At 37.7% G+C, this 25,487-nt stretch overlaps 1 protein-coding gene across 1 annotated transcript in view; it reads left to right on the top strand.

Moving 5' to 3' along the window:
* RLIM (ring finger protein, LIM domain interacting) overlaps positions 1 to 25,240 on the top strand; it is a 32,150-nt gene extending 6,910 nt beyond the window's left edge. Inside the window, exons 2-4 of the mRNA XM_059911013.1 lie at positions 15,557 to 15,749; positions 16,665 to 16,748; positions 18,062 to 25,240. Of these exons, the coding sequence (XP_059766996.1) occupies positions 15,581 to 15,749; positions 16,665 to 16,748; positions 18,062 to 19,680 (1,872 nt within the window). The 5' untranslated portion in view covers positions 15,557 to 15,580 and the 3' untranslated portion in view covers positions 19,681 to 25,240. The remainder of the gene's footprint in view (positions 1 to 15,556; positions 15,750 to 16,664; positions 16,749 to 18,061) is intronic.
* The last annotated feature ends 247 nt before the right edge of the window (positions 25,241 to 25,487 follow it).

The raw sequence follows: 25,487 nt of genomic DNA, 5'->3' as shown, positions 1-25,487 counted from the left end.
TGGGTTCAGACTGCTTATAAAAGGTGTTTTGTCATTTTGGAAGTTTTCATACCGGAAATGAACATGGTCTAAAAAGCTCATAGTGAGGTTGAATACATTGGGCATGCCTATTGGGACTGAAGGAATGTATTTATTTAAAGTATATAGTCTTGGCATATATTGGGAGGCAGTTGTCCATTTAGTGAAAAGTTGACTGGATTTGGAATCAGGAGGCCTGGATTTAATTACTGGCTCTTTCCACTTAGTAAGCACATGGCCTTTGGTAAATCACTTCCCCTGTCTGTGCTTCTGTTTTTTATCTGTAAAATAGATTTGGTGATTCCTGCTTCATAGGATTGTTGTAAGGCTTCAATGAAATATAGGTGAAAGGGCTGTATGAATAGGGTGGTAGGTATTGCTTATAACTAGGAAGAGACCTAAGTGATTTAAGAACAATTACACATTTGTTCTCTTAATTGTTTTATTGGTAAGCTTTCCCTAGAAATATTTAAGTTTAAAAATGGCTGTGGCTTCCCTGGTGGCGCAGTGGTTGAGAATCTGCCTGCCAATGCAGGGGACATGGGTTCGAGCCCTGGTCTGGGAAGATCCCACATGCCGCGGAGCAACTGGGCCCGTGAGCCACAATTACTGAGCCTGCGCGTCTGGAGCCTGTGCTCCGCAACAAGAGAGTCCGCAATAGTGAGAGGCCCGCGCACCGCGATGAAGAGTGGACTTGCCGCAACTAGAGAAAACCCTGGCACAGAAATGAAGACCCAACACAGCCATAAATAAATAAATAAATAATTTTTTTTTAAAATGGGTGATGCTAACTGTATACTCAATCCAAAATTTCTGACTTGTGCACATGAATATTATAACTGAGTATAAGGTAACTAAATAAAAAGATTTAAAATCTTCTCTTTTATGATGATAGAAGGAGCTTGAGGGAGGGGGACGGTGGGGATTCTTTTTTTCTCTTACGTAAGTTAAACTGGACGTGTACCACAATGTTTTTCACCACAGAGTAGAGTCTAGAGACCCATTTTATTAACATAATTCTTCACTGATCTTTTCACACCAGAATGGAGAGAGATCTGTATTTCATCATTTGGACTGCAGTCTCCTGACATCTTTGGCACACTTTAACCTTTAAAATGTTAGTTTTCACTTACCAAACAATAGTGACATTACGTCTGTCAGGGGCTGAACTGAACTTGTGGTTTAGAATTATTACATTTTTTTCATTTTTATACCACTTAGGTAGTGAAGGGACTGCTTAAAATGAGACCAGGTTCATTTGGGTGTATGTTAGTAAGATGATTTTACAAGGCATTTGAGGGCATTGCTTACATTCAGGATTTCCTTTTCTTTGAAGATGTATTGATAATTACTTCTAGTCCAGGGGACCTCGGCAGGTGTTACAGCCGTAACTCATCACTTAAATGTCCATACAGGGTAGAGATGTCTTGCCAGTGCTGGAATCTCTTGACCACCACTCCCAACCTAGGGGAAATGCAGAATGAGGCAGAAAGAATGAAGGCTTTGGGCAAAAGGGGAGCAAATTGGCTTTTTCTCTCCCTGTGCCCTAATCAACTACAAGAAACAAACTGCATTTTAAATGGAAACCTTTACCTTAGCAAAAACATTGTGTTCTGTTTAATGAAGCCTTGCCAGTTTGGTTGCAGTTTTGAAATAAGTGAGTGCGTTGCAGGGATGCCATGTGGGAAAAATATTTTCCTTTATTTTCTCTGGTGTAGGCAGGGGGAAAGGAGAGCAGCGTGTTATTATGGAAGTAATAGTAATTTGGATTTGTTCACGTGTTGCTTTGTGAGTGTCTCGTTGTTAAAATTTTGAATTAAAAAGTAAAACCAAAGTAAAAATCCCTCTTGAATAGAATAAAGCAACCTCTAAACTCATCAGGTGGGAGCTATTTAGGATTTAACAGTCTCTAAAATCACAGTGTTGGGAGGGTTTTGAATGGAGGTATGATTTTTTTGTCTCTAGTTTCCATGTAGGAAATGTTAGAAATTCTAGAATGTCAAGAGTGAACTTGAAGATTGGTGAGTGTAGGAAAGAATCATCTATCCCATGTGTTTTTGTAGAGTATTCATTATTATTTTTGAAAAATGTAAAGGAGATGCATAAATAGTGGGTTTATAGAGCATAAACTATACATTGAGAACACTTTAAAGCTCTTTCCATATGTGGGGTTTCTCTGTCTTACAAACAGATTCTTTAAAGCTGCACTGCCCAATATGGTAACCTCTAAGCACATGTGGCTACTGGACACTTGAAATGTCACTAATTAACTGGAACTGAACTTTTAAGTTGCTTTAATTTTAATTAAGCTAAATAAAAAACTGAAGCAGTGTAAAATTTTTCCATTAAACACAACTTTGTTGTTCCATTAGGACTACATTTCACTTTAATGAAGATTTAGCATCCAACTTGAGATGTGCTGTAAGTGTAAATTACACACCAGATTTCTGAGACTTAGAATTTAGAAAAAGAATATAAAACATCTCACTAATTTTTATGTTGATAACATGTTGAAATGATGATATTTTGGTTATGTTGGGTAAATAAGATATTAATAAAATTAATATTTCAAAAATATAAAAGACCATGTAAGGCAGGAAGTGACACTAGTGGTACAGACAAATGCTGTGTGCAGAGATGGATGAAAAAATTGATAGCTGAGATAGTAATAGCTTCTTAGGTGGTAAGATTTCATTAAACCTTGAGGCGTGAGGGAAATGGGGAAAGACTAAGCGGGGGCTGAAGGAACAGCATTAGTAGAAGTGTGAAGGTAGTAAAGCACAAAGTGTGTTGGAGGGAGGGAATGGGGCAATATAAGTGGATTGGTCTTACCAAGAAAATGTTATAACAAAATTGTGCCACTGGGAATATGTGGCTTAGTATGACCCTAGGCCCAGAATAGAAAACCAAGGGACTATCCATCCTTAATGACATTTTAGTCCAAAGGGTCTTTTGAAATCAGTCTGTTCAAACTCCCACCTAATAAGGACAAACTCCCACCTAATATCTAGCCTCTGCTTGAATATTTCCAGAGATTGGTAATAGCTTGCTTCAAGAGACTGGTTACATCTCCACTTTTAGACAATCTTATTTGTTAGACTATTAAAAGACAGAATTATCTGCTTCCATATTTCTTCAATTCTTGGCCCTAGTTTGACCCTATGGTTCTGCTTTCTTTCATGTTATAACTCCAAATATTTGAAGATGGTAATCATGTCCATTTTTAGTCTTGTCTTCAGGCTAGACATCTCCAAGTAATTCAACCATTTTTTTTTTTAAGAAAGTACTTGAGGGCTTCCCGGGTGGCGCAGTGGTTGAGAGTCTGCCTGCTAATGCAGGGGGCACGGGTTCGAGCCCTGATCTGGGAGGATCCCGCGTGCTGCGGAGCGGCTGGGCCCGTGAGCCACAGCTGCTGGGCCTGCGCGTCTGGAGCTGTGCTCCGCAGCGGGGGAGGCCGCGATGGTGAGAGGCCCGTGCACCGCGGTGAAGAGTGGCCCCCGCTTGCCGCAGCTGGGGAGGGCCCTCGCACAGAAACGAGGACCCAACACAGCCAAAAATAAATAAATAAATTAATTTAAAAAAAAAGAAAAAAAGAAAGTACTTGAACTGCGGTTTTTTTAAAATTTTTTTAATTTATTTTTATTTATTTAGTTTTGGCTGTGTTGGGTCCTCGTTTCTGTGAGAGGGCTTTCTCTAGTTGTGGCAAGTGGGGGCCACTCTTCATTGTGGTGCGCGGGCCTCTCACTATCGCGGCGTCTCTTGTTGCGGAGCACAGGCTCCAGACGCGCAGGCTCAGTAGTTGTGGCTCACGGGCCCAGTTGCTCCGCGGCATGTGGGATCTTCCCAGACCAGGGCTCGAACCCGTGTCCCCTGCATTAGCAGGCAGATTCTCAACCACTGCGCCACCAGAGAAGCCCTCTTTTCTTTTTCTTTTTTTTTTAATTTATTTTCTTTGGCTGCGTCAGGTCTTAGTTGCAGCACGCAGGGTCTTCGTCACAGCGTGCAGGATCTTCCTTGCGGTGCGGGCTCTTCGTTGTGGTATGTGGGTTCCAGAGCACGTGGGCTTTGTAGTTTGCAGCACGTGGGCTCTCTTGCTGAGGCACGCGAGCTCAGTAGTCATGGCATGTGGGCTTAGTTGCCCTGCGGCATGTGGGATCTTAGTTCCCTGGCCAGGGATTGAACCCACTTTCCCTGCATTGGAAGGCGGATTCTTTACCACTGGACCACCAGGGAAGTCCCTCAACCGTTTCTTTTATGGTATTCCCTGGCTTCTCACCATCTTGGTCACTCTAGATACTTTCTTGTGTTTGTCAATGTCCTTTTGGAGGTATTTTAAATGTTTCAAATACTCCACATATAGTCTGAAGAGCAAGTTGCATTGGCACTGTTACCTACTTTTATCTGAACACTATGGCCTGGGAAAACAACATGTGACTCTTAGGTTTCTTAGCAGCCAGGTCAAACGGTCTTTTTATTGAGCTTTTGTTGACTAAAAACTTCAGGTCTTCATGTGAACTCACCAAGACAGGTTTTTTTCCCCTATTCTGTACTCTTTTTTTTTTTTTTTTTTAATTTATTTATTTTTGGCTGTGTTGGGTCTTCGTTGCTGCATGCAGTCTTTCTCTAGTTGTGGCGAACGGGGCAGGGGGCTACTCTTCGTTGCGGTGCGCGGGCTTCTCATTGTGGTGGCTTCTCTTGTGGAGCACGGGCTGTAGGTGCACGGGCTTCAGTAGTTGCATCACGCGGGCTCGGTAGTTGTGGCACACGGGCTTAGTTGCCCTGCGGCATGTGGGATCTTCCCGGACCAGGGATTGAACCTGTGTCCCCTGCATTGGCAGGCGGATTCTTAACCACTGCGCCACCAGGGAAGCCCCCCCTATTCTGTACTCTTACTATGGATTACTTCAGCTTGCTAACCCTTAAAGTGTTTAAGGTAGCACATTTATCATCATTTTGTTGATTTCAGCTCATCTTCACAGCCCAGAGAATTCAGAATATTTTTTATTATATACATCTTCATTACTAACTCCCAGCTTTGAGTTGTCTGTAGATTTGTTTAGCATTTCGACATGGTTCTTTTAGAAATGCTAAAGACAGGGCTGTTTGCAGGTTAACATTGCTCCATAATCTTTGAGAGTGGTATTTAACAACTGTGAATCTGTTAAATTATTGTCATCAAGCTCCTTGCTACTCAGACTGATCAGCAGCATCAGCATCACTTGGAGGCTTATTTAAAATGCACGCTCTCAGGCCTCACCCCCAACCTACTGAATCAGAATCTGTATTTTTACAAGATTTCCATATGATTTGTTTGTATGCTGAAGTTTGAGAAGCACTGATCTAGTCCACATTTCTCCATAACGATAGGATGCAAAACCTTTTCAGACTCTGTACAGAAGCCAAGCTAGACTAGTCGGCAGTATTATCCTGATGCCCCTATCAAAGAGTTTCTCAACCCTGACTGCACAATGGAATTACCTGTGGAATTTTTAAAATATCACTGTCTGGTTCGCCCAAGAGAAAGCTCCCCAGGTGATTTTAACGTGAGAATCTTGTAAAGCAAGTTGTATGTGAAAGAAAACTATGTAAAGCAAATGAGGTTAATTTGGCAGTGAATTCCACTTCTGGTGAACATATTTCTTCTATGTGTTTGCAATATATCTGATAGTAAATTGCAGAATGTCCCCCTAGGTTTCTCGTCAGATTTTGCTGTGCTATAGCTTATAGACGGCACTTTCTTTGAAGATTACATCATCTAGCATCTCTCCTGTTCTCTGTGATTTCTCAGAGATTATCATTGGAAATATTGCAGTTTTGGCTCTTGATTCTCTCTGAGAAATTTGGTTTTTTCCACTACTTCCAGTTGGAAGATGATTCTCCGTGTTGAATAAAATAGAAGTTGAGTGCCTCTACCTACCATCTTCTGTTAATATACCAACCCCCTCACATGCTTAGTACAAGACTCCATTCTTCTTTCAGATTTTGTTTTTCAAAGCCATTTTAAAAAATCTTTCCCATACTTTTGAAAGTTTCTGTTCCTGGTGGGCTTTAACCTCCCTGGCACTATTCTTAAGACTTTGTGCCATTCTTGTAACAGTCCTTGGTATGTGAGTTTTCTGTTATCTTTGGTTCATGTCCTTCAGATGTCAGAACTTATCAGATGTTTTTGCCTTCTTTGAAAGCTTTACATTTTTAAAGCCTTTCAGCCCTACTGAGTTGTATTTTTTTTTGAATTTTATTTTTTTTATACAGCAGGTTCTTATTAGTTATCCATTTTATACATATTACTGTACATATATCAATCCCAATCTCCCAGTTCATCACACCACCACCACCCCACGCCACTTTCCCCCCTTGGTGTCCATACGTTTGTTCTCTGCATCTGTGTCTCTATTTCTGCCCTGCAAACCGGTTCATCCTGTACCATTTTTCTAGGTTCCACATATATGCATTAATATACGATATTTGTTTTTCTCTTTCTGATTTCGCTCTGTGTGACAGTCTCTAGATCCATTCACGTCTCTACAAATGACCCAATTTCGTTCCTTTTTAGGGCTGAGTAATGTTGCATTGTATATATGTACCACATTTTCTTTATCCATTCGTCTGTCGATGGGCATTTAGGTTGCTTCCATGACCTGGTTATTGTAAATAGTGCTGCAGTGAACATTGGGGTGCATGTATCTTTTAGAATTATGGTTTTTGCTGGGTATATGCCCAATAGTGGGATTGTTGGGTCATATGGTAATACTATTTTTAGCTTTTTAAGGAACCTCCATACTGTTCTCCATAGTGGCTGTATCAATTTACATTCCCACCAACAGTGCAAGAGGGTTCCCTTTTCTCCACACCCTCTCCAGCATTTGTTGTTTGTAGATTTTCTGATGATGCCCATTCTAACTGGTGTGAGGTGATACCTCATTGTAGTTTTGGCTTGCATTTCTCTAATAACTAGTGATGTTGAGCACCTTTTCATGTGCTTCTTGGCCATCTGTATATCTTCCTTGGAGAAATGTCTATTTAGGTCTTCTCCCCTTTTTTTATAATCTTTTTTTTTTTTTGGCTGTGTTTTGGGTCTTCGTTTCTGTGCGAGGGCTTTCTCCCGTTGCAGCGAGCAGGGGCCACTCTTCATCGCGGCGCGCGGGCCTCTCACTGTCGTGGCCTCTCGTTGTGGAGCACGGGCTCCAGACGTGCAGGTTCAGTAGTAGTTGTGGCTCACGGAGCCAGTTGCTCCGCGGCATGTGGGATCTTCCCAGACCAGGGCTCGAGCCCATGTCCCCTGCATTGGCAGGCAGACTCTCAACCACTGTGCCACCAGGGAAGCCCCTCTCCCCTTCTTTTGATTGGGTTGTTTGTTTCTTTAATATTGAGCTGCATGAGCTGTTTATGTATTTTGGAGATTAACCCTTTGTCCGTTGATTCGTTGGCAAATATTTTCCCCTATTCTGAGGGTTGTCTTTTCATCTTGTTTGTAGTTTGCTGTGCAAAAGGTTTTAAGTTTCATCAGGTCCCATTTGGTTGTTTTTGTTTTTATTTCCATTACTCTAGGAGGTGGGTCAATAAAGATCTTGCTGTGATTTATGTCAGAGTGTTCTTCCTGTTTTCCTCTAAGAGGTTTATAGTGTCCGGTCTTACACTTAGGTCTCTAATCCATTTTGAGTTTATTTTTGTGTATGGTGTTAAGGAGTGTTCTAATATTCTTTTACATGTAGCTGTCCAGTTTTCCCAGCACCACTTATTGAAGAGGCTGTCTTTTCTCCATTGTATATCCTTGCCTCCTTTGTCATAGATTAGTTGATCATAGGTGCGTGGGTTTTTCTCTGGTCTTTCTATCCTGTTCCATTGATCCATATTTCTGTTTTTGTGCCAGTACCATATTGTCTTGATTACTGAAGCTTTGTAGTATAGTGTGAAGTCAGGGAGTCTGATTCCCCCAGCTCCGTTTTTTTCCCTCAAGACTGCTTTGGTTATTCAGGGTCTCTTGTGTCTGCATACAAATTTTAAGATTTTTTGTTCTAGTTCTGTGAAAAATGCCATGGGTAGTTTGATAGGGATTGCATTGAATCTGTAGATTGCTTTGGGTAGTATATTCATTTTCACAATGTTGTTTCTTTCAATCCAAGAACATGGTATATCTCTCCATCTGTTTGTATCATCTTTAATTTCTTTCATCAGTGTCTTATAGTTTTCTGCATTCAGGTCTTTTGTCTCCTTAGGTAGGTTTATTCCTAGGTATTTTGTTCTTTTTCTTGCAGTGGTAAATGGGGGTGTTTCCTTAATTTCTCTTTCAGATTTTTCATTATCAGTGTACAGGAATGCAAGAGATTTCTGTGCATTAATTTTGTATCCTGCCACTTTACCAAATTCATTGTTTAGCTCTAGTAGTTTTCTGGTGGCATCTTGAGGATTCTCTATGTATCGTATCACGTCATCTGCAAACAGTGACAGTTTTACTTCTTCTTTTCCAATTTGTATTCCTTTTATTTCTTTTTCTTCTCTGATTGCCGTTGCTCAGACTTCCAAAACTATGTTGAATAATAGTGGTGAGAGTGGACATCCTTGTCTTGTTCCTGACCTTAGAGGAAATGCTTTCAGTTTTTCATCATTGAGAATGATGTTTGCTGTGGGTTTGTCATATATGGCCTTTATTTTGTTGAGGTAGGTTCCCTCTATGCCCACTTTCTGGAGAGTTTTTATCATAAATGGGTGTTGAATTTTGTCAAAAGCTTTTTCTGCATCTATTGAGATGATCATATGGTTTTTATTCTTCAGTTTGTTAATATGGTGTATCACATTGATTGATTTGCGTATATTGAAGAATCCTTGCATCCCTGGGATAAATCCCACTTGATCCTGGTGTATGATCCTTTTATTGTGTTGTTGGATTCTGTTTGCTAGTATTTTGTTGAGGATTTTTGCATCTATATTCATCAGTGATATTGGTCTGTAATTTTCCTTTTTTGTAGTATCTGTGTCTGGTTTTGGTATCAGGGTGATGGTGGCCCCATAGAATGAGTTTGGGAGTGTTCCCTCCTCTGCAATTTTTTGCAAGAGTTTGAGAAGGATGGATGTTAGCTCTTCTCTAAATGTTTGATAGAATTCACCTGTGAAGCCATCTGGTCCTGGACTTTTGTTTGTTGGAAGGTTTTTAATCACAGTTTCAATTTCATTACTTGTGATTGGTCTGTTCATATTTTCTATTTCTTCCTGGTTCAGTCTTGGAAGGTTATATCTTTCTAAGAACTTGTTCATTTCTTCCAGGTTGTCCATTTTATTGGCATAGAGTTGCTTGTAGTAGTCTCTTAGGTTGCTTTGTATTTCTGCGGTGTCTGTTGTAACTTCTCCTTTTTCATTTCTAATTTTATTGATTTGAGTCCTCTCCCTCTTTTTCTTGATGAGTCTGGCTAATGGTTTATCAATTTTGTTTATCTTCTCAAAGAACCAGCTTTTAGTTCTGTTGACCTTTGCTGTTGTTTCCTTCATTTCTTTTTCATTTATTTCTGAACTGATCTTTATGATTTCTTTCCTTCTGCTAATTTTGGGTTTTGTTTGTTCTTCTTCCTCTAGTTCCTTTAGGTGTAAGGTTAGATTGTTTATTTGAGATTTTTCTTGTTTCTTGAGGTAGGCTTGTATTGCTATAAACTTCCCTCTTAGAATTGCTTTTGCTGCATCCCATAGGTTTTGGATCATCGTGTTTTCATTGTCATTTGTCTCTAGGTATTTTTTGATTTCCTCTTTGGTAGCTTCAGTGAGCTCTTGGTTATTTAGTAACGTATTGTTTAGCCTCCATGTATTTGTGTTTTTTACGTTTTTTTCCCTGTAATTGATTTCTAATCTTACAGCGTTGTGGTCAGAAAAGATGCTTGATATGATTTCAGTTTTCTTAAATTTACTGAGGCTTGATGTGTGACCCTAGATGTGGTCTATCCTGGAGAATGTTCTGTGTGCACTTGAGAAGAAAGTGTTGTAATCTCCTGTTTTTGGATGGAATGTCCTATAAATGTTAATTTAATCTATCTCGTCTGTTGTGTCATTTAGACCTTGTGTTTCCTTATTTATTTTCATTTTGGATGATCTGTCCGTTGGTGTAAGTGAGGTGTTAAAGTCCCCCACTATTTTTGTGTTACTGTCGATTTCCTCTTTTAGAGCTGTTAGCAGTTGCCTTATGTATTGAGGTGCTCCTTTGTTGGGTGCATATATATTTATAATTGTTATATCTTCTTCTTGGATTGATCCCTTGATCATTATGTAGTGTCCTTCCTTGTCTCTTGTAACATTCTTTATTTTAAAGTCTATTTTATCTGATATGAGTATTGCTACTCCAGCTTTCTTTTGATTTCCAGTTGCATGGGATATCTTTTTCCCTCCCCTCACTTTCAGTCTGTATATGTCCCAGGTCTGAAGTGGGCCTCTTGTAGACAGCATATATATGGGTCTTGTTTTTGTATCCATTCAGTGAGCCTGTGTCTTTTGGTTGGAGCATTTAATCCATTCACATTTAAGGTAATTATCGATATGTTATCCCTCCCTCCTCTTTTTTCACTGACTTGAGTCTTTCCTTGACCTCCCAGGCTAAGCTTATAGCTTCTTTCTCTGTTTAGGAGGTTGGACTAGACCTCTAATGACCCTTCCTACCCAGAGATGCTATGCTCTTTAGTGTCTTTCGTGTGTGTGTGCTGAAAACAGCTTCATTGACTCAGGCATCCTTAATCACTGTGCTCCTGGGATCTGGCTCCATTTTCTTAATTGTTATGGGTTTGTTTTTGTAGGTCCTTTTCTTCTCATGTGTTTCCCACTTAGAGAAGTTCCTTTAGCATTTGTCATAGAGCTGGTTTGGTGGTGCTGAATTCTCTTAGCTTTTGTTTGTCTGTAAAGCTTTTGATTTCTCCATCGAATCTGAATGAGATCCTTGCTGGGTAGAGTAATCTTGGTTGTAGGTTCTTCCCTTTCATCACATTAAATATATCATGCCACTCCCTTGTGGCTTGTAGAGTTTCTGCTGAGAAAGCAGCTGTTAACCTTGTGGACGTTCCCTTGTATGTTTTTTGTCATTTTTCCTTTGTTGCTTTCAATAATTTTTCTTTGCCTTTAATTTTTGTCAGTTTGATTACTATGTGTCTCGGCATGTTTCTCCTTGTGTTTATCCTGCCTGGGACTCTTTGCGGTTCCTGGACTTGGGTGGCTATTTCCTGTCCCATGTTAGGGAAGTTTTCAACTGTAATCTCTTTAAATATTTTCTCAGGTCCTTTCTCTCTCTCTTCTCCTTCTGGGACCCCTATAATGCAAATGTTCTTGTGTTTAATGTTGTCCCAGAGGTCTGTTAGGCTGTCTTCATTTCTTTTCATTCTTTTTTCTTTATTCTGTTCTGCACCAGTGAATTCCACCATTGTGTCTTCCAGGTCACTTATCCATTCTTTTGCCTCAGTTATTCTGCTATTGATTCCTTCTAGTGTATTTTTCATTTCAGTTATTGTATTGTTCATCTCTGTTTGTTTGTTCTTTAATTCTTCTAGGTGTTTGTTCTTTAATTCTTCTGGGTCTTTTTAAAGCATTTCTTGCATCTTCTCGTTCTTTGCCTCCATTCTTTTTCTGAGGTCCTGGATCATCTTCACTGTCATTATTCTGAATTCTTTTTCTGGAAGGTTATGTATGTCCACTTCTTTTAATTGTTTTTCTGGGGTTTTATCTTGTTCCTTCATCTGGTACATAGCCCTCTGCCTTTTCATCTTGTCTATCTTTCTGTGAATGTGTTTTTTGTTCCACAGGCTGCAGGACTGTAGTTCTTTTTGCTTCTGCTCCTGAGTTGTATTTTTTATAAATTATTTTCAGGACTATTTATTGATCCTTCACAAGTGGACTTTGTCATGTTGTTAGTGTTCAGAATATTAACTGCTTAATATTAGCCAAATGTGGTTTTCTTTGGTTTGAGAAATTATGGCTGAACTTTTTCCTTTGTGCTTTTCTGTATTTTTAAAAATTAGCTGTGTGCTATTACCAATACTAAGTTGTTACTTAGGTACATATGGGACATTTTGGCTTCCTTTTGTTTGTTTCTTTGATTGCCTGGCCCATATAACTTTTATGAGTGTTTTATTTAAGCTCTTGACTTCTAGTCTTCTTAAAGTTTCAAGTTATTATGAAAACAGTATCTTTCAGAAATTTATATAGTTTATTCTTACCAAAAGTAAGGAATCTTAGTTATGAGGTTAGGAAACTGCAAAAATATTGCATCTCCCTCTCCTTCTTTGACATATTTATCTTATTTGTTTAAACAATGATAGAGTAGTTCTAAAAATAATGATCTAAGAGAGACAATGGGGAGAGCTAGGTGTGCCCATGTACAGCCTAAAATTTGTTTAGACTCATCAGACAGGTAGAGAGGCTTCTTTGTTTTTATATCTGAAAGATGGTTTGTTTTTATTTTTCTCTAGTATTGACTTGTAAACATCCAGATACTTCATGTGTTGTGTGTGGGATTAAATCCTAGTACCAATATAGATTACCTCTTTTCTACAGATCAGATTTTCATATGTTTATGGAATTAACTTTTATTTTGTCAATGTGAACTTCAATAAGGTCAATCTGAGGTTGGAAGGAAAAGAATTAGAGAATGAAATTTTTTGTTTGGATTCTTCTCTTAGTTTAGTTTTTGGCTATATGTTCTTTCTTTTTAATTTTGTTTTCAGTTTTAGAAATTTCTATTGACATATCCTCATACTCACTGATCATTTCCTCAGCCATGTCCAGTCTACTACTGAGCTCATCAAATATATTGTTTTTTTCTTTTAAGTGGGAAGCAGCCACATAGCACAGGGAGATCAGCTCGGTGCTTTGTGACCACCTAGAGGGGTGTGATAGGGAGGGTGGGAGGGAGACGCAAGAGGGAGGGGATATGGGGATATATGTATACATATAGCTGATTCACTTTGTTATACAGCAGAAACTAACACACCATTGTATAACAATTATACTCCAATAAAGATGTTTAAAAAAAAAAAAAAGTGTTGGCTAGTTTCATGTACTATCCCAGAGTGGGGGTTGGCAAACTTTCTGTAGAAGTCCAGATAGTAAATTTTTTTCACTTTGCTAATCAAAATTGAGCATATTACATAGTTATTTATTTAAAAACAGAGAAACCAAATTTCCACAAAGTTTTTCTTGATAAAACTCACAATGTAATAATAATTGAGTACAGTGTTTTGTAATATAGGTCTACTAATGAGAAGAATGGTATTCTTTTGCTGGCGGAGGGGTAACATTTTGCTTAACTGGTTCTAAACGTACTCCTTTTCAAAATCATTTGCAGATGTTCATTTAGTGTTTTCTGACTTGAAGTGAGATTTTACATATTTCATCTTTGAAAATGTCTATTCACACATATAGGTAGGTCTTGCTCTCTAATCAGTACACAAGCATAGAATTTTAATGAAGTATATTCACCCCTTAGAAGGTGTTTATCGAATTTTCCATTAGATTCTTCTCTAGATATTTACTTTTTAGCAAGCATATCATTAGACTGCAGAGTCATCACTTTCAGTTGAAGGCTAGGTGGAAGCTCCTCAGTTACACAGTTAAGTGGATTTTGAAACAAGGAAATTTCCTTTGTACTTGCATTGAGGTCCAAAAAACACTTCTGGAATTGTAGTTTGTGCTTAGAAAATATATCTGCTACAATTTCTATAGGAATGGAGCTCTCATTTCTTTGATAGCACAAGAAGTGCATAAAGCAGCTTGACATTGTGATTCCAGTGTTATTGTTGAAATGACTTTACTGTAGTATAAGATTTACATATTATCTAAGCACTGTAATTTTAGGTTGAGTTCATTCAGAAACATTATGAAGTCTTCAGAAAAAGCTAATTTCCCAAGCCATTCCTTGTTTGGTAATAGTAACTGAGAGTAGTTCCTTTCATTCAGAAACAAATCTAATCTTGGACCTGGGTACAACAAATCACAGTAAAACTTTACCAGTGCTAAGCCATCAAAATGAGCACCTGGTAGAGCAAGTCAGGATATTCAGCTTCTATTTCTGACAAAAATTCATGGAACTCACTATGTTTAAGTCCACTGTAGTGAAGTTCACCGTTGACGTTACTGGTTCAATAATGATAGATACAAATATTTTTTACAAACTACCTATAACTGCTATATAATGAATAACCATAGACTTTAAACACCTTACATTTTCATAGGCATTGTAAATTTGTCCAAGTAGGTCTACACTTTTTTTTTAACCACTGTTTCAGTTGTAACACATCTTAGCAGATTCCACTTCATGTTGTGCTAAATTAGTGTTTCTCAGCTTCTTTGAAAATATTATCACCTGTAGTTGTTCCATGCAAACTCTTCATAGAGGCCACTTCTGTAGTTACTTCAAACTCCTCAAATAATCAATGCTTGACTCCTTGAATAAACAGCTGAATAGTATCAGTTATATTTGTCAGCTCATCAAGAACCAAGAAAAACCACTGGAAATCATTTGCTCCCTTGTTTTTCACTTGATTATTGACATATCCCAGTATCCTCAACTTTCTGAGCAACTGTTCTCATCAAAAGGCTAATAATCTTAAACAAGTTTATTTTCTGTGGACACGTTTCTTTAGCTTCTGCAGTCAAACACAGTTTAACTAACACATCATCGACAAATGGCTTTGCTTGCTTAGCCAACAAATGAGCCACTTGGAAACTTACTTTGGTTGAAGCCTCATTTTTTATTTTTGTGAGGAAATATTTTGTGATGAGATACTTTGTTTTAAATTTTTTAATTTTTCAGACTGTAGCTTTCCTGTGAATTGGGAATATTGTGATGAGTGCTTAGTCTGATAATATTAATGTATATTTTATTTTAGCACAGTTTTAGCGCTGTTGCATTATAAATATTACCTTTGCCATCTATAATAACAAAATAATCCATATTCCACTGCACCTTTAGGCATTTGAAGTCCATTTTCTCTTCATTTAATATGATGAGTGTGCATTGGTAATTTAAAAAATGTCACAGTGTGGTGAGAAGCATGGCACTTGAAATGCTGTCAAGTTATAATTGCATCGCTGCAACTTACAGTGCACAGATCGCCAGTGCAAAGTAGTGAGAGTGCCACATACAGTCTTGGTCACAACTACTCAGCTCTGCCATTATAGCATGAAGCAGCCATAGAAAATATGTAAGTGAATGTGTATGGCTGTATTCCAATAAAACTTGAACACTGAAATTTGGATTTCATATAATTTTCACACATCACAGAATATTCTCTTAAAAAAACATTTAAAGGTGTAAAAATCATTCTTAGATCTCAAGGAGAAAAAAATAGGCACCAGGGCTAAATTTGGCCCATGGGCCATAGTTTGCCAACCCCTGACCTAGTCTTTTCGTAGTATAACAGTGCTTTTCAGGAGTTTTTCTGTTATGAAATTTCATTCATATGAGGTCTTAAAATCCACGTCTGGACCTGCATTCTGGATTTTCGCATAACTAAAACTGTTCTATAGAATACATACTGACTTCTGTTTTCAAGATTGATCTCCTTTCTCCTTTTAGATAATTTTCCACTTGTTCATCAAGATGGAAAGCTCAGATTCTAACGATAAAGGAAGCGGTGATCAGTCTGCAGCACAGCGCAGAAGTCAGATGGACCGATTGGATCGGGAAGAAGCTTTCTATCAATTTGTAAATAACCTCAGTGAAGAAGATTATAGGCTTATGAGGGATAACAATTTGCTAGGCACCCCAGGTATGCAATGTGTAGTTTAAGGATTTATATATGTAAATTGCTGGTCTTAAAAAAAAAAAAGGAAACCTGTATTTTAAAAAAATGTTTCTTTAGCCATTATGAAGTATGATTTTAATACAAGGGATGTAGAGTGACATTAACTGCTGTACTTATTACATGATTTTGTTCACTCATATTTGGAATTATCCGATGTCAGGTTTTTTAGTTAGGAATTATATTATGAATTTATAATGAGCTAAATTCAAGAGAGTGGACCTGAACAATCTTTTTGTTATTTCTCTTTATATAACTTACTAGACATTAGTAGTCTTGAGGAGCTAATGGGAACTTCAGTTCTTAGGACAGACTTACTCTGTCATAATCAACCAGAGCTAGCCTTGGGTAAAATAGTCAATTATTCAGAACTTTGTGCTTGGTTATTCTCCTTTGCTTGATTAGGTCCCATTTGATTCTAGTTAAAATTCATTATCTCCCTTCCTCCTTGTTTCTCTTTAATTCTATTAACCTTTGAGTGATTCCTTAAATTTTAAAAGGTAAGGTGTTAGTTAGCATGGCTCTTATAAGAGGGAGTGCATTTTGAGGCAACAGTACCAGATTTGAGTCAGAATGCCAAAGTTGACATTCTCGCCCTGCCATATATTAATTAACACGTCAGTCTCTCACTCAGTCTGAGTTTCATTGTTTTAAAATGCAGATAATATCTGCCTCCCAGAGTTGCAGTTTTAAACGATGAGATACTGTATGCAAAAGCATTTTGTAAACTGGAAAGAAATGTGAATAAATATAAGTTGTAATATCATGCTCTCAAATAGTTGAATTTTACCCAGGTTTCCTACTCACTCTCTGGTTGTCATCTCAGATGGATAAGTCATTGTTTTTTATTCATAATTTGGCAAACATTTTAAACTATTTTAGGTGAAAGTACTGAGGAAGAGTTGCTGAGAAGACTACAACAAATTAAAGAGGGCCCACCACCACAAAACTCAGATGAAAATAGAGGTAAATTTTGCTTGGGGGTGGGGGGAGGGGTGGAGGATGGAATGGATAAGGAGCTTCCTAATGATAAACGTCAGCCAAAGATAATCTAGCAATGGCACAAATTAATTTGGTGCTAAGTAACTGCTCATAAAAACAACTGGCATTTTCTTGATATTTGGTGAGAATGTTAACTTTTTTTTTTCTGCTTTACCTTTGGGTTTTTTGTGTTAATTGGAACATAGTGAGGAATGGCCTATTTTAAATGTGATTTTTTTTTCTTGATTTTCCACCTCCATTGAAATTTCCCCCTACCTACTGTATTATTCCTTCCTTATAAACATGAGTTCCTCACCAGCAGAAAGACATGTTGCATTCTCTAATCTGATGGTTCTCAGTGGGGTATAATTTTGCCCCCTAGGGGACATTGGCAATGCCTGGAGACATTTTTGGTTGTCATGACTGGGGGTTTGCTATTGGTATCTAGTGGGTGGAGGTCAGGGATGCTGCTAAACATCCTAAAATGCACAGCACAGCCCCCACAACAAAGACTTATCTGGCTCAAAATATAAATAGTCCCACTGTTGAGAAATCTTGCTCTTACCTCGGGTCTGGTGTTTCTCCCTCAATGTGAAATAGGGAATTTGACTAACATAAGAAGCCATGATAACAGTTAGGTTCTCGAATGTGCCATTATATGTACTGTGCTAGCTTCAGACTATTTACTTGGTCTGATCTCCAATTTCATGTTAATTTAAAATCTTGGTAACATGAAGAAGTATTCAAATACTTTTAAACCTGTAAATCTTGTTTATATTTTTGCAGTGACTAAAGCAGTCTTGTATTTTTAAATGTCCCATATTATCAAAGGCACTTAAGTCAAGAGCCTAAAGAAATGTAGACTAATGAAAATTTGACAAAAAAATGTAATTTGAACTAAAATATTAGCCCTGTACCTTAACTGGTGTTTACCTTGGTTGATTACATTAGTGTTGACAGTGGACTGAAAAAATGTTGTCATCTGACAGTCCACAGTGGTATGTTAGGCTCTGTATATGATGAAGTGCTAAAAATAGAGTTCTTCCCAATTCCCTTTTTTTAAAAAAAAATTCCCTAAATTTCTCTACGATTAGCTTGCTCTTTTAAAATGGAATTGAAACTTTCCTGCTTTTACTGCAAATCAATGCAGTATGGTTTACAAAAATCTGTAAATGTGAAATCTGTTCAGAATCTTTGTTCTTTTTTTCTAATATGAAGTTTCTGAGTACTCTTACATGATTTCCTAATTTTAATAGTTCCTTTTTCTTCCTCTCTTCCCTCCCTTTTTTTAAAAACAGGTGGAGACTCTTCAGATGATGTGTCTAATGGTGACTCTATAATAGACTGGCTTAACTCCGTCAGACAAACTGGAAATACGACAAGAAGTGGGCAAAGAGGAAACCAATCTTGGAGAGCAGTGAGCCGGACTAATCCAAACAGTGGTGATTTCAGATTCAGTTTAGAGATCAATGTTAACCGTAATAATGGGAGCCAAAATCCAGAGAATGAAAATGAGCTATCTGCAAGACGTTCTAGTGGAGAAAGTATGGACAACAACAGCCAAAGGCAAGTGGAAAATACACGATCTGAATCAACATCTGCAAGGCCACCCAGATCAGAACGAAATTCAACTGAATCATTAACAGGAGAAGCCCCACCTACCAGAGGTCAGAGAAGGGCAAGAAGTAGGAGCCCAGACCATCGGAGAACCCGAGCAAGAGCTGAAAGAAGTAGATCACCTCTGCATCCAATGAGTGAAATTCCACGAAGGTCTCATCATAGTATCTCATCTCAGACTTTTGAGCATCCTTTGGTAAATGAGACTGAGGGAAGTTCTAGAACCCGGCACCACGTGACATTGAGACAGCAAATAAGTGGACCTGACTTGCTAAGTAGAGGTCTCTTTGCAGCTTCTGGAACCAGAAATGCCTCACAAGGAGCAGGGTCTTCAGATACAACTGGCAATGGTGAATCTACAGGATCAGGCCAGAGACCTCCAACCATAGTCCTTGATCTTCAAGTAAGAAGAGTTCGTCCTGGAGAATATCGGCAGAGAGATAGCATAGCTAGCAGAACTCGGTCAAGGTCTCAGACGCCAAATAACACCGTCACTTACGAAAGTGAACGAGGAGGTTTTAGGCGTACGTTTTCACGTTCTGAGCGAGCAGGTGTGAGAACCTATGTCAGTACCATCAGAATTCCAATTCGTAGAATCTTAAATACTGGTTTAAGTGAGACTACATCTGTTGCAATTCAGACCATGTTAAGGCAGATAATGACAGGTTTTGGTGAGTTAAGCTACTTTATGTACAGTGATAGTGATTCAGAGCCTAGTGGCTCAGTCTCGAGTCGAAATATGGAAAGGTCAGAGTCACGGAATGGAAGAGGGGGTTCTGGTGGTAGTAGCAGTTCTGGTTCGAGTTCCAGTTCAAGTTCCAGTTCAAGTTCCAGTTCTAGTTCCAGTTCCAGTCCTAGTTCCAGTTCCAGTGGTGAAAGTTCAGAGACTAGCTCAGAGGTATTTGAAGGCAGTAATGAAGGAAGCTCATCATCAGGCTCATCAGGTGCCAGGCGAGAGGGTCGACACAGGGCCCCAGTAACATTTGATGAAAGTGGCTCTTTGCCCTTCCTTAGTCTGGCTCAGTTTTTCCTCTTAAATGAGGATGATGATGACCAACCTAGAGGACTCACCAAAGAACAGATTGACAACTTGGCAATGAGAAGTTTTGGTGAAAACGATGCATTAAAAACCTGTAGTGTTTGCATTACAGAATACACAGAAGGCAACAAACTTCGTAAACTACCTTGTTCCCATGAGTACCATGTCCACTGCATCGATCGCTGGTTATCTGAGAATTCTACTTGTCCTATATGTCGCAGAGCAGTCTTAGCTTCAGGCAACAGAGAAAGCGTTGTGTGATTAAGGTCTGAACTCTCAGCTATGTAGCTGGTATAGTGATGGGCAAACAGGAATCACTTGCTTTATGTCCACTTTTTGAGTGGTGCTTAAATGTAAAGTAGCAACCTGAATTGAGTCATTGCTTTCTGAATGAATTATTGTCCTTTCTCTAATTTCTGTTCCAGAATAAAAGGAAATATTTAAAAAGCAACGTTTTAGGACATAAAAATCTGATTTCAGTATCAGTAATTGTTATTACTGATGATTTATCATATATAGTTGTCAGTTTCTCCTTTGTTATCTTAAAAGATCTGCCTTAGCAATGGCTTTTATCTGTTTCATGTTGATCTTTAAAGTTTCCTATGCCATAGGAAAGAGGGGCGAAGGAAATTCCCAGTTTAGACTAAGTTACAGTACATGTTTCCTAAGTGATTGCTTAAAGCTATACTGTTCCCAGTTATTAGTTGGCACAAATTCACCTACATTCTGAATATCATTTGTTCACCTTTCAGACAAGGTGATATTGGACATGTCAGTGTAAATAACACTAAGGTTAGGATCTTCTAAGTGTATAACTGTCTCCTAAGCCCATCACTGTGGCACACTGTAGAGTGAGCTTATAGTTTAATTGAGATATTTATCTTGTGGAAATATTAAAAAAAAAAAGCCTATGCTTGTGTAAGTGAAAAAAAATCACATTCATTTGTTTAAAAATGTAAAGCTATTTTGTAGAGGCTCAGTACTTTTCCAATGCACTGTTGTATTAATGCGTTAAAAATTGTAAAGTACCATGCTTAGAAATGAAAAAACTGCTTTTTGTGAGCCAACATAGTAAAAAACACACCAAACAAAGTACAAAGCTGCTTTTGTAAGTGTGTAGATGTAAGAGCAGAACATATCTATGATATTTAATGTATGTGAACAGCTACTGTGACATGCAAAGGAAAGGACAGAGTGCAGAATTGAACTGCATTGAAGATCAGTGGAAATTGTTTATTTTAACTTGGATTTAGGCAGGAAATGAAAGACAGGAGGAGTAAAGAAAACTGCTTGGAAGAACTTAAACTTTTCATGAAGACAGTAGTCATACAGATGTGAGTGAACTGGTTTCATATGGTGAGATCCTGGACACAGTATTCTACTTGAGCAGATGACGCAAATTTGGCAGAGCTTTGGTTTAAGGAAAACAAACCACTAGCCCTTAGCACAAGTTACACTGATGTTTTTTACAAGACTGCTCCTCAAAAAAAAAAAAGAAAAACCCAAAAAGCAAAAGATGGAGGAAAGAGACTATAAACCACTTTTAGCATAGGAATTGAAGTTGGTGCAGATGTATGTACTAATAGGAAAGTCTCAAATTTGCATTGTTTTCGAGATTTGTCATTCAAGGTACCGGTGCCCACTTGTTTAATGTTTTGTTACTATCTCTCTAACACAGACCTAACATCTCACATTTAAAGACAAGGTGAAGAATTAAGGGATTTTTATTCTTTGTGGAAAGTGAGTCGTGTTGGGTTATTTGAAATTGAAATTTTAAATGTGCTGCCCATATTTGAAGTTGAGAATGCTGACTCACAAATCTATGGGATATGCACTTTATGTTGTTTCCTTAGTAAGCTTTGTGAAGAACCCCAGTACTCTTGCCAACTTTCTCTTGAGGCTCGTTGGGGTTAGGATTAGTCTGACTGTGGAGGACTGTCTTTGTTTTTCTGGGAAAAGCTAATGGGCCCAAAGAGGGATTGAACACATCCTTGGCCTTTAACAAAGTGAGCTAATTACCCAGGCCTAGTCAGATACTCTACAAAATAAAGAAGTCTGCTTTAGAAATTATCTGGCCACCTTAACTGTTATCAACTCAGCTGTAAAGATTATTTCAAAGCTCATTCTTTCATATTTTCCTCTGGCTTTCAATCCTACCTAAGTATCAAGGAAATTGTAAATATGGTAGTTGTTTACTAAGGATATGTACTGCTCTTGCAAGGAAATAATGTCCAAACAAAGCTTCACTTATTTTTTTTTTAATATAAGCAGATTTCACTGTTTATGGCGCTTATGTAATACATTTTATCTTTTTAAAAAAAATTGTCCATGTAAAAGTCAGGATTCCTTTATATTTGTGAGCCATGTCTCCTTTCCTAAGGGTGTATTCTTTGGTTTTCAGATCTGCAGGGTATTCCTGATTGGCTAAAAACAAACCCAGTTTCCTCTTGGTATAAAATGTCCCATTCTTATATAGGGGTGTTCATTTTAAATAGTTTAAAAACAACTGCATCACATTCTAAGCATAAAAGAAAGTTATTAACAGGTACCTTCCTAACCTCCCAAGATGTATTTTACTCATTTGTGAAGTATTAAAGAGGTAACTCATGCAGAATGCTGGTTATGAATGTAGATATTGAAGCTATTCATAAACACTGGAAATAGAATTTTAAGTTTTTAGCCTTCAGTAGGATGCACATATTGGACATGTGCATGTGGAAACCTTTTTCAGTAGCACTCATTAATTTCCATTGGATTGTGTAGAATGGATGCAAATATTTTAGTGGAATTTGCTACTTGATTTTTTTTTTTTTGCAAGGTCCATGACCAATATGTACTTACTAGTATGGACATTGAAGACAAGGTCATTTGTAGGTGTCAGATGTACATTGGAGAACAAAAATCTTTTTTCCCACCAGCATCCAAATACCTGTTCTCTTGAGGAAGCATTTTCTTGCAAAAGACTTTACATTTCATTTTGTATCTTTGCACTTTTTCTTTATTACAGGAAGGTTCTGTCTTGAGGACCTAGTTTGAACTTCATGCAGTAATAGGAACAAGAAAATCAATGTTGGGATTACATTGTTCAAGGCATAGGGAAAAGTACTAAAAATGGAATTTCCTTGAATATTTCAGATTATTTTTTAAAATTCACTTACTAGTCTGAAACATTTGAGGTGTTATGTTTAACTCCAAGCAGTTGACATGATTGAGATTAGTACTAAAAACAAAATTGAACAAGTTAGCTTTAAAGTTTGCAGACTTTATCTGTAGCAACACTAGAAGATGAGCCATATTCTTAATTTGGAATATTTGCTCTAAAAAGAACACATTAGTTATACCTCAGTGGTGTTGATGGAGGTGGGGATTGAGAAAAGTGTTCACATTAGTGTTGGAGTATAGGTAATCAGTTGTACAGTTAACAATGACAAAAAACGTTTAGCACCAGGATTTTATATATATATGTATGTGTGTGTATATATATATATGTATAAAATCTCTAAAAACATGATTGTTGGAGTTCATCCAAACTTTAAGATTAGGAAACTATTATCTATAAGTGTTACCTCAAGTAATTTTTTTTCCCTGGGAAAACATGTTCATTCCGTGCCAAGTATTCTCTCCTAGTGTCCGTGTCTCAAATTATATTTATGAAGGGTTATCACTTAATATACTTTGTATTTAATCACCTGCTTCCCAGATGTCCACGACATAAAATGGGTCAAGCATCAGCCATAACTTTTGGCAGTTCGCAAAATACCCATGTGATAAGGAGGTGAATGGCCATTTTTACAGCTTGCTAGAATACAGTGGCACCTTGTGGTGGTTGTTGATACTTTTAAAGATGGAGGATATTTTTATTCCTCCCTTTACTCCACCCCATTTCTTTGTTGTTTTGTGAACGAAAAATACTTGTAATCTGCCTTATTTGAGTTTTTAAGTTTTACCTTACTGGCTTCCCTGTCAAATGTATTACCAATATTAAATACATAGAAGCCACGTTTGCAGGGCACTTTTATTGTCTTATAAGACTATGCTGATTGCTACTTTCTAAAGTATTCTGTACCTTAGTAATGCAAGAGACTGGTAAGGCACATGTTAAAGTGTCAGGCGTTTTTTTCCCCTTAGTATAATTCTTCAGTATGTGTAATACTCAGTAACAGTGTTGTAATTCATTGAGTTAACGAGTAAATTGTGCGCTTTTGAAAAAACATTTGAAAATGTAAGTCAACTTATAACATGCTTCATTTGGAAAATTAAAGTGCAAGGTCCAAGTAACTAGTATTTCAGTTATTTTTAAATCAGATTTTTAATAAGCAACTAAGAAATAGCTGTGAGTTACGTACCTGCCCTTTACAATTTTTAGCATTCTGAAATGAGTTCTTAACTGGAACATTTCTAAAATACTAATATTCCCAACAAGTAAGCAATCTCACTTGATTTAAGTAACTCCATTTTGTATCTAAAATACAGTATAGAATTGAGCTGTTACTGAGCTGTTGGACTCTCAAGGAATAACAAGTTTGTATCAGTTTTACAATTATTTTCATGTCTACATAGGTATTTTAATTCAAATTTGAAGAAAATAGGCACACCCTTCAGCACTCAGAGATACTTATTTTTGATTAGGATTTGTTTACTAAAGACCCCCAAGCTGCTTTATAGTTACTTAGATTGAGTGATATCTTAAAGACATGCAGTGAAAGTGAACCCCATCATACCACTGTGCCTAGTTATTTCAGGGTTCCTCTATCAGTTCCTCATCTTGCAGATTTATCCTAATACCAAGGTATGGCTGAACCAGCTGTCCAGCCTTAACTCTTTTGAGTGCCCCTTTGCTAACGTTCTTTTAACTGAGTGATTTGTGTTTTTTAACTGTCCAATGTTTGGATTTTACCTCTTGATGGCTCCATTTGTCCCTGGTGCTGCTTTTAAAGATGTAGGGCCATGTGATCAGGTATCAAGTTGAGTAGGTACGCAATTGGCCTGGTTATGTATCTGTGCCTGTTTTATCTTCTCCCAGGAAGAGCTGCTTTGGTATAGATGTTTACTTAGATTCAGATAAAGAACTGGGCAGCGATTTTGGAAAGCTTTCTGAAGCCTATAAGAACCTGAGGGGATTTGGAGGGGGAACAGTAACAAAGGCTGCCTTTATGTCTTTGAACATGAAGCACATAAATGTATGTTCTGTAAAGACTAAAGTGATTGTTATACCAGGGCTTCCTGACCTCTGGGAGAGACTTTCAAAAAAGCAGAAAGGAGCACAAAGTGAAGTGAATTTGGTTGGTTTGCTTTATCTGGTTTCTCATTTTCTTTCAATTTAAACCTGAACACAACACCCTTCTCCAATATCTATCCAGCAGACTCCTGGTTGGGAAGCCCTGTGTTAAATTTTGAGAATGTACCCAGTTTCCTTTTTTTTTTTTTTTTTTTTTTGTACAGTGCTTTACATCTGCTAAAAGTTAACTTGTTTAATGCAAAACAAGACCTTGAAGGGTCAGTCATACTAAAGCTGGTTTGATTATTAATAGTTATCTTTTAGGAAGAAGCTTTTTCCCTATGTAAGATGTCATACTGCAGATTTAAAATATAGACTATCAATAAAATGCATGAAGTGATCATTTGTGCTTGATCATCTCTCCTTGGGTTTTTCTTTTAAAAGGGGAATCTGTTAAAGGTTCTGTTGCTCACACCAATGTCAGATGTGGTTTTTAGAATCAAGTAGAATTACAGTGCAACCTTGATTTTGATTCCCCTCAGTGTGGGCAGGTACTGGTTTATGGAATATAACTTCCGTATCATGTAATTTAATGGCTTAATCTGTCAGTGGTAAAATAAAAGATTAAACTCTATTCCTATATAAGAATCCGGGAAAGATTTATGTAAACGACATTTTAAGTAGGTGCATCTTTGCTGTTTCTTGTATTCTCCCCATTGCCCTGCCCACTCCCTTGCTTGATCTCTGTAAATACAAAAACTTGTCTAGGTGTGCATGTGTGCTCACACAGCTTTTGTCTTCCATCCCTACTTCCAGTCTCTTAAACGTGTTGCCTAAACCACTAAGAGTC

The sequence above is a fragment of the Balaenoptera ricei genome, chromosome X (assembly GCF_028023285.1).
Source record: "Balaenoptera ricei isolate mBalRic1 chromosome X, mBalRic1.hap2, whole genome shotgun sequence".
Classification (NCBI taxonomy): Eukaryota; Metazoa; Chordata; class Mammalia; order Artiodactyla; family Balaenopteridae; genus Balaenoptera; species Balaenoptera ricei.
The sequence above is the reverse complement of the archived record's forward strand: the minus strand, read 5'-3'. Positions and strand labels throughout refer to the sequence as shown.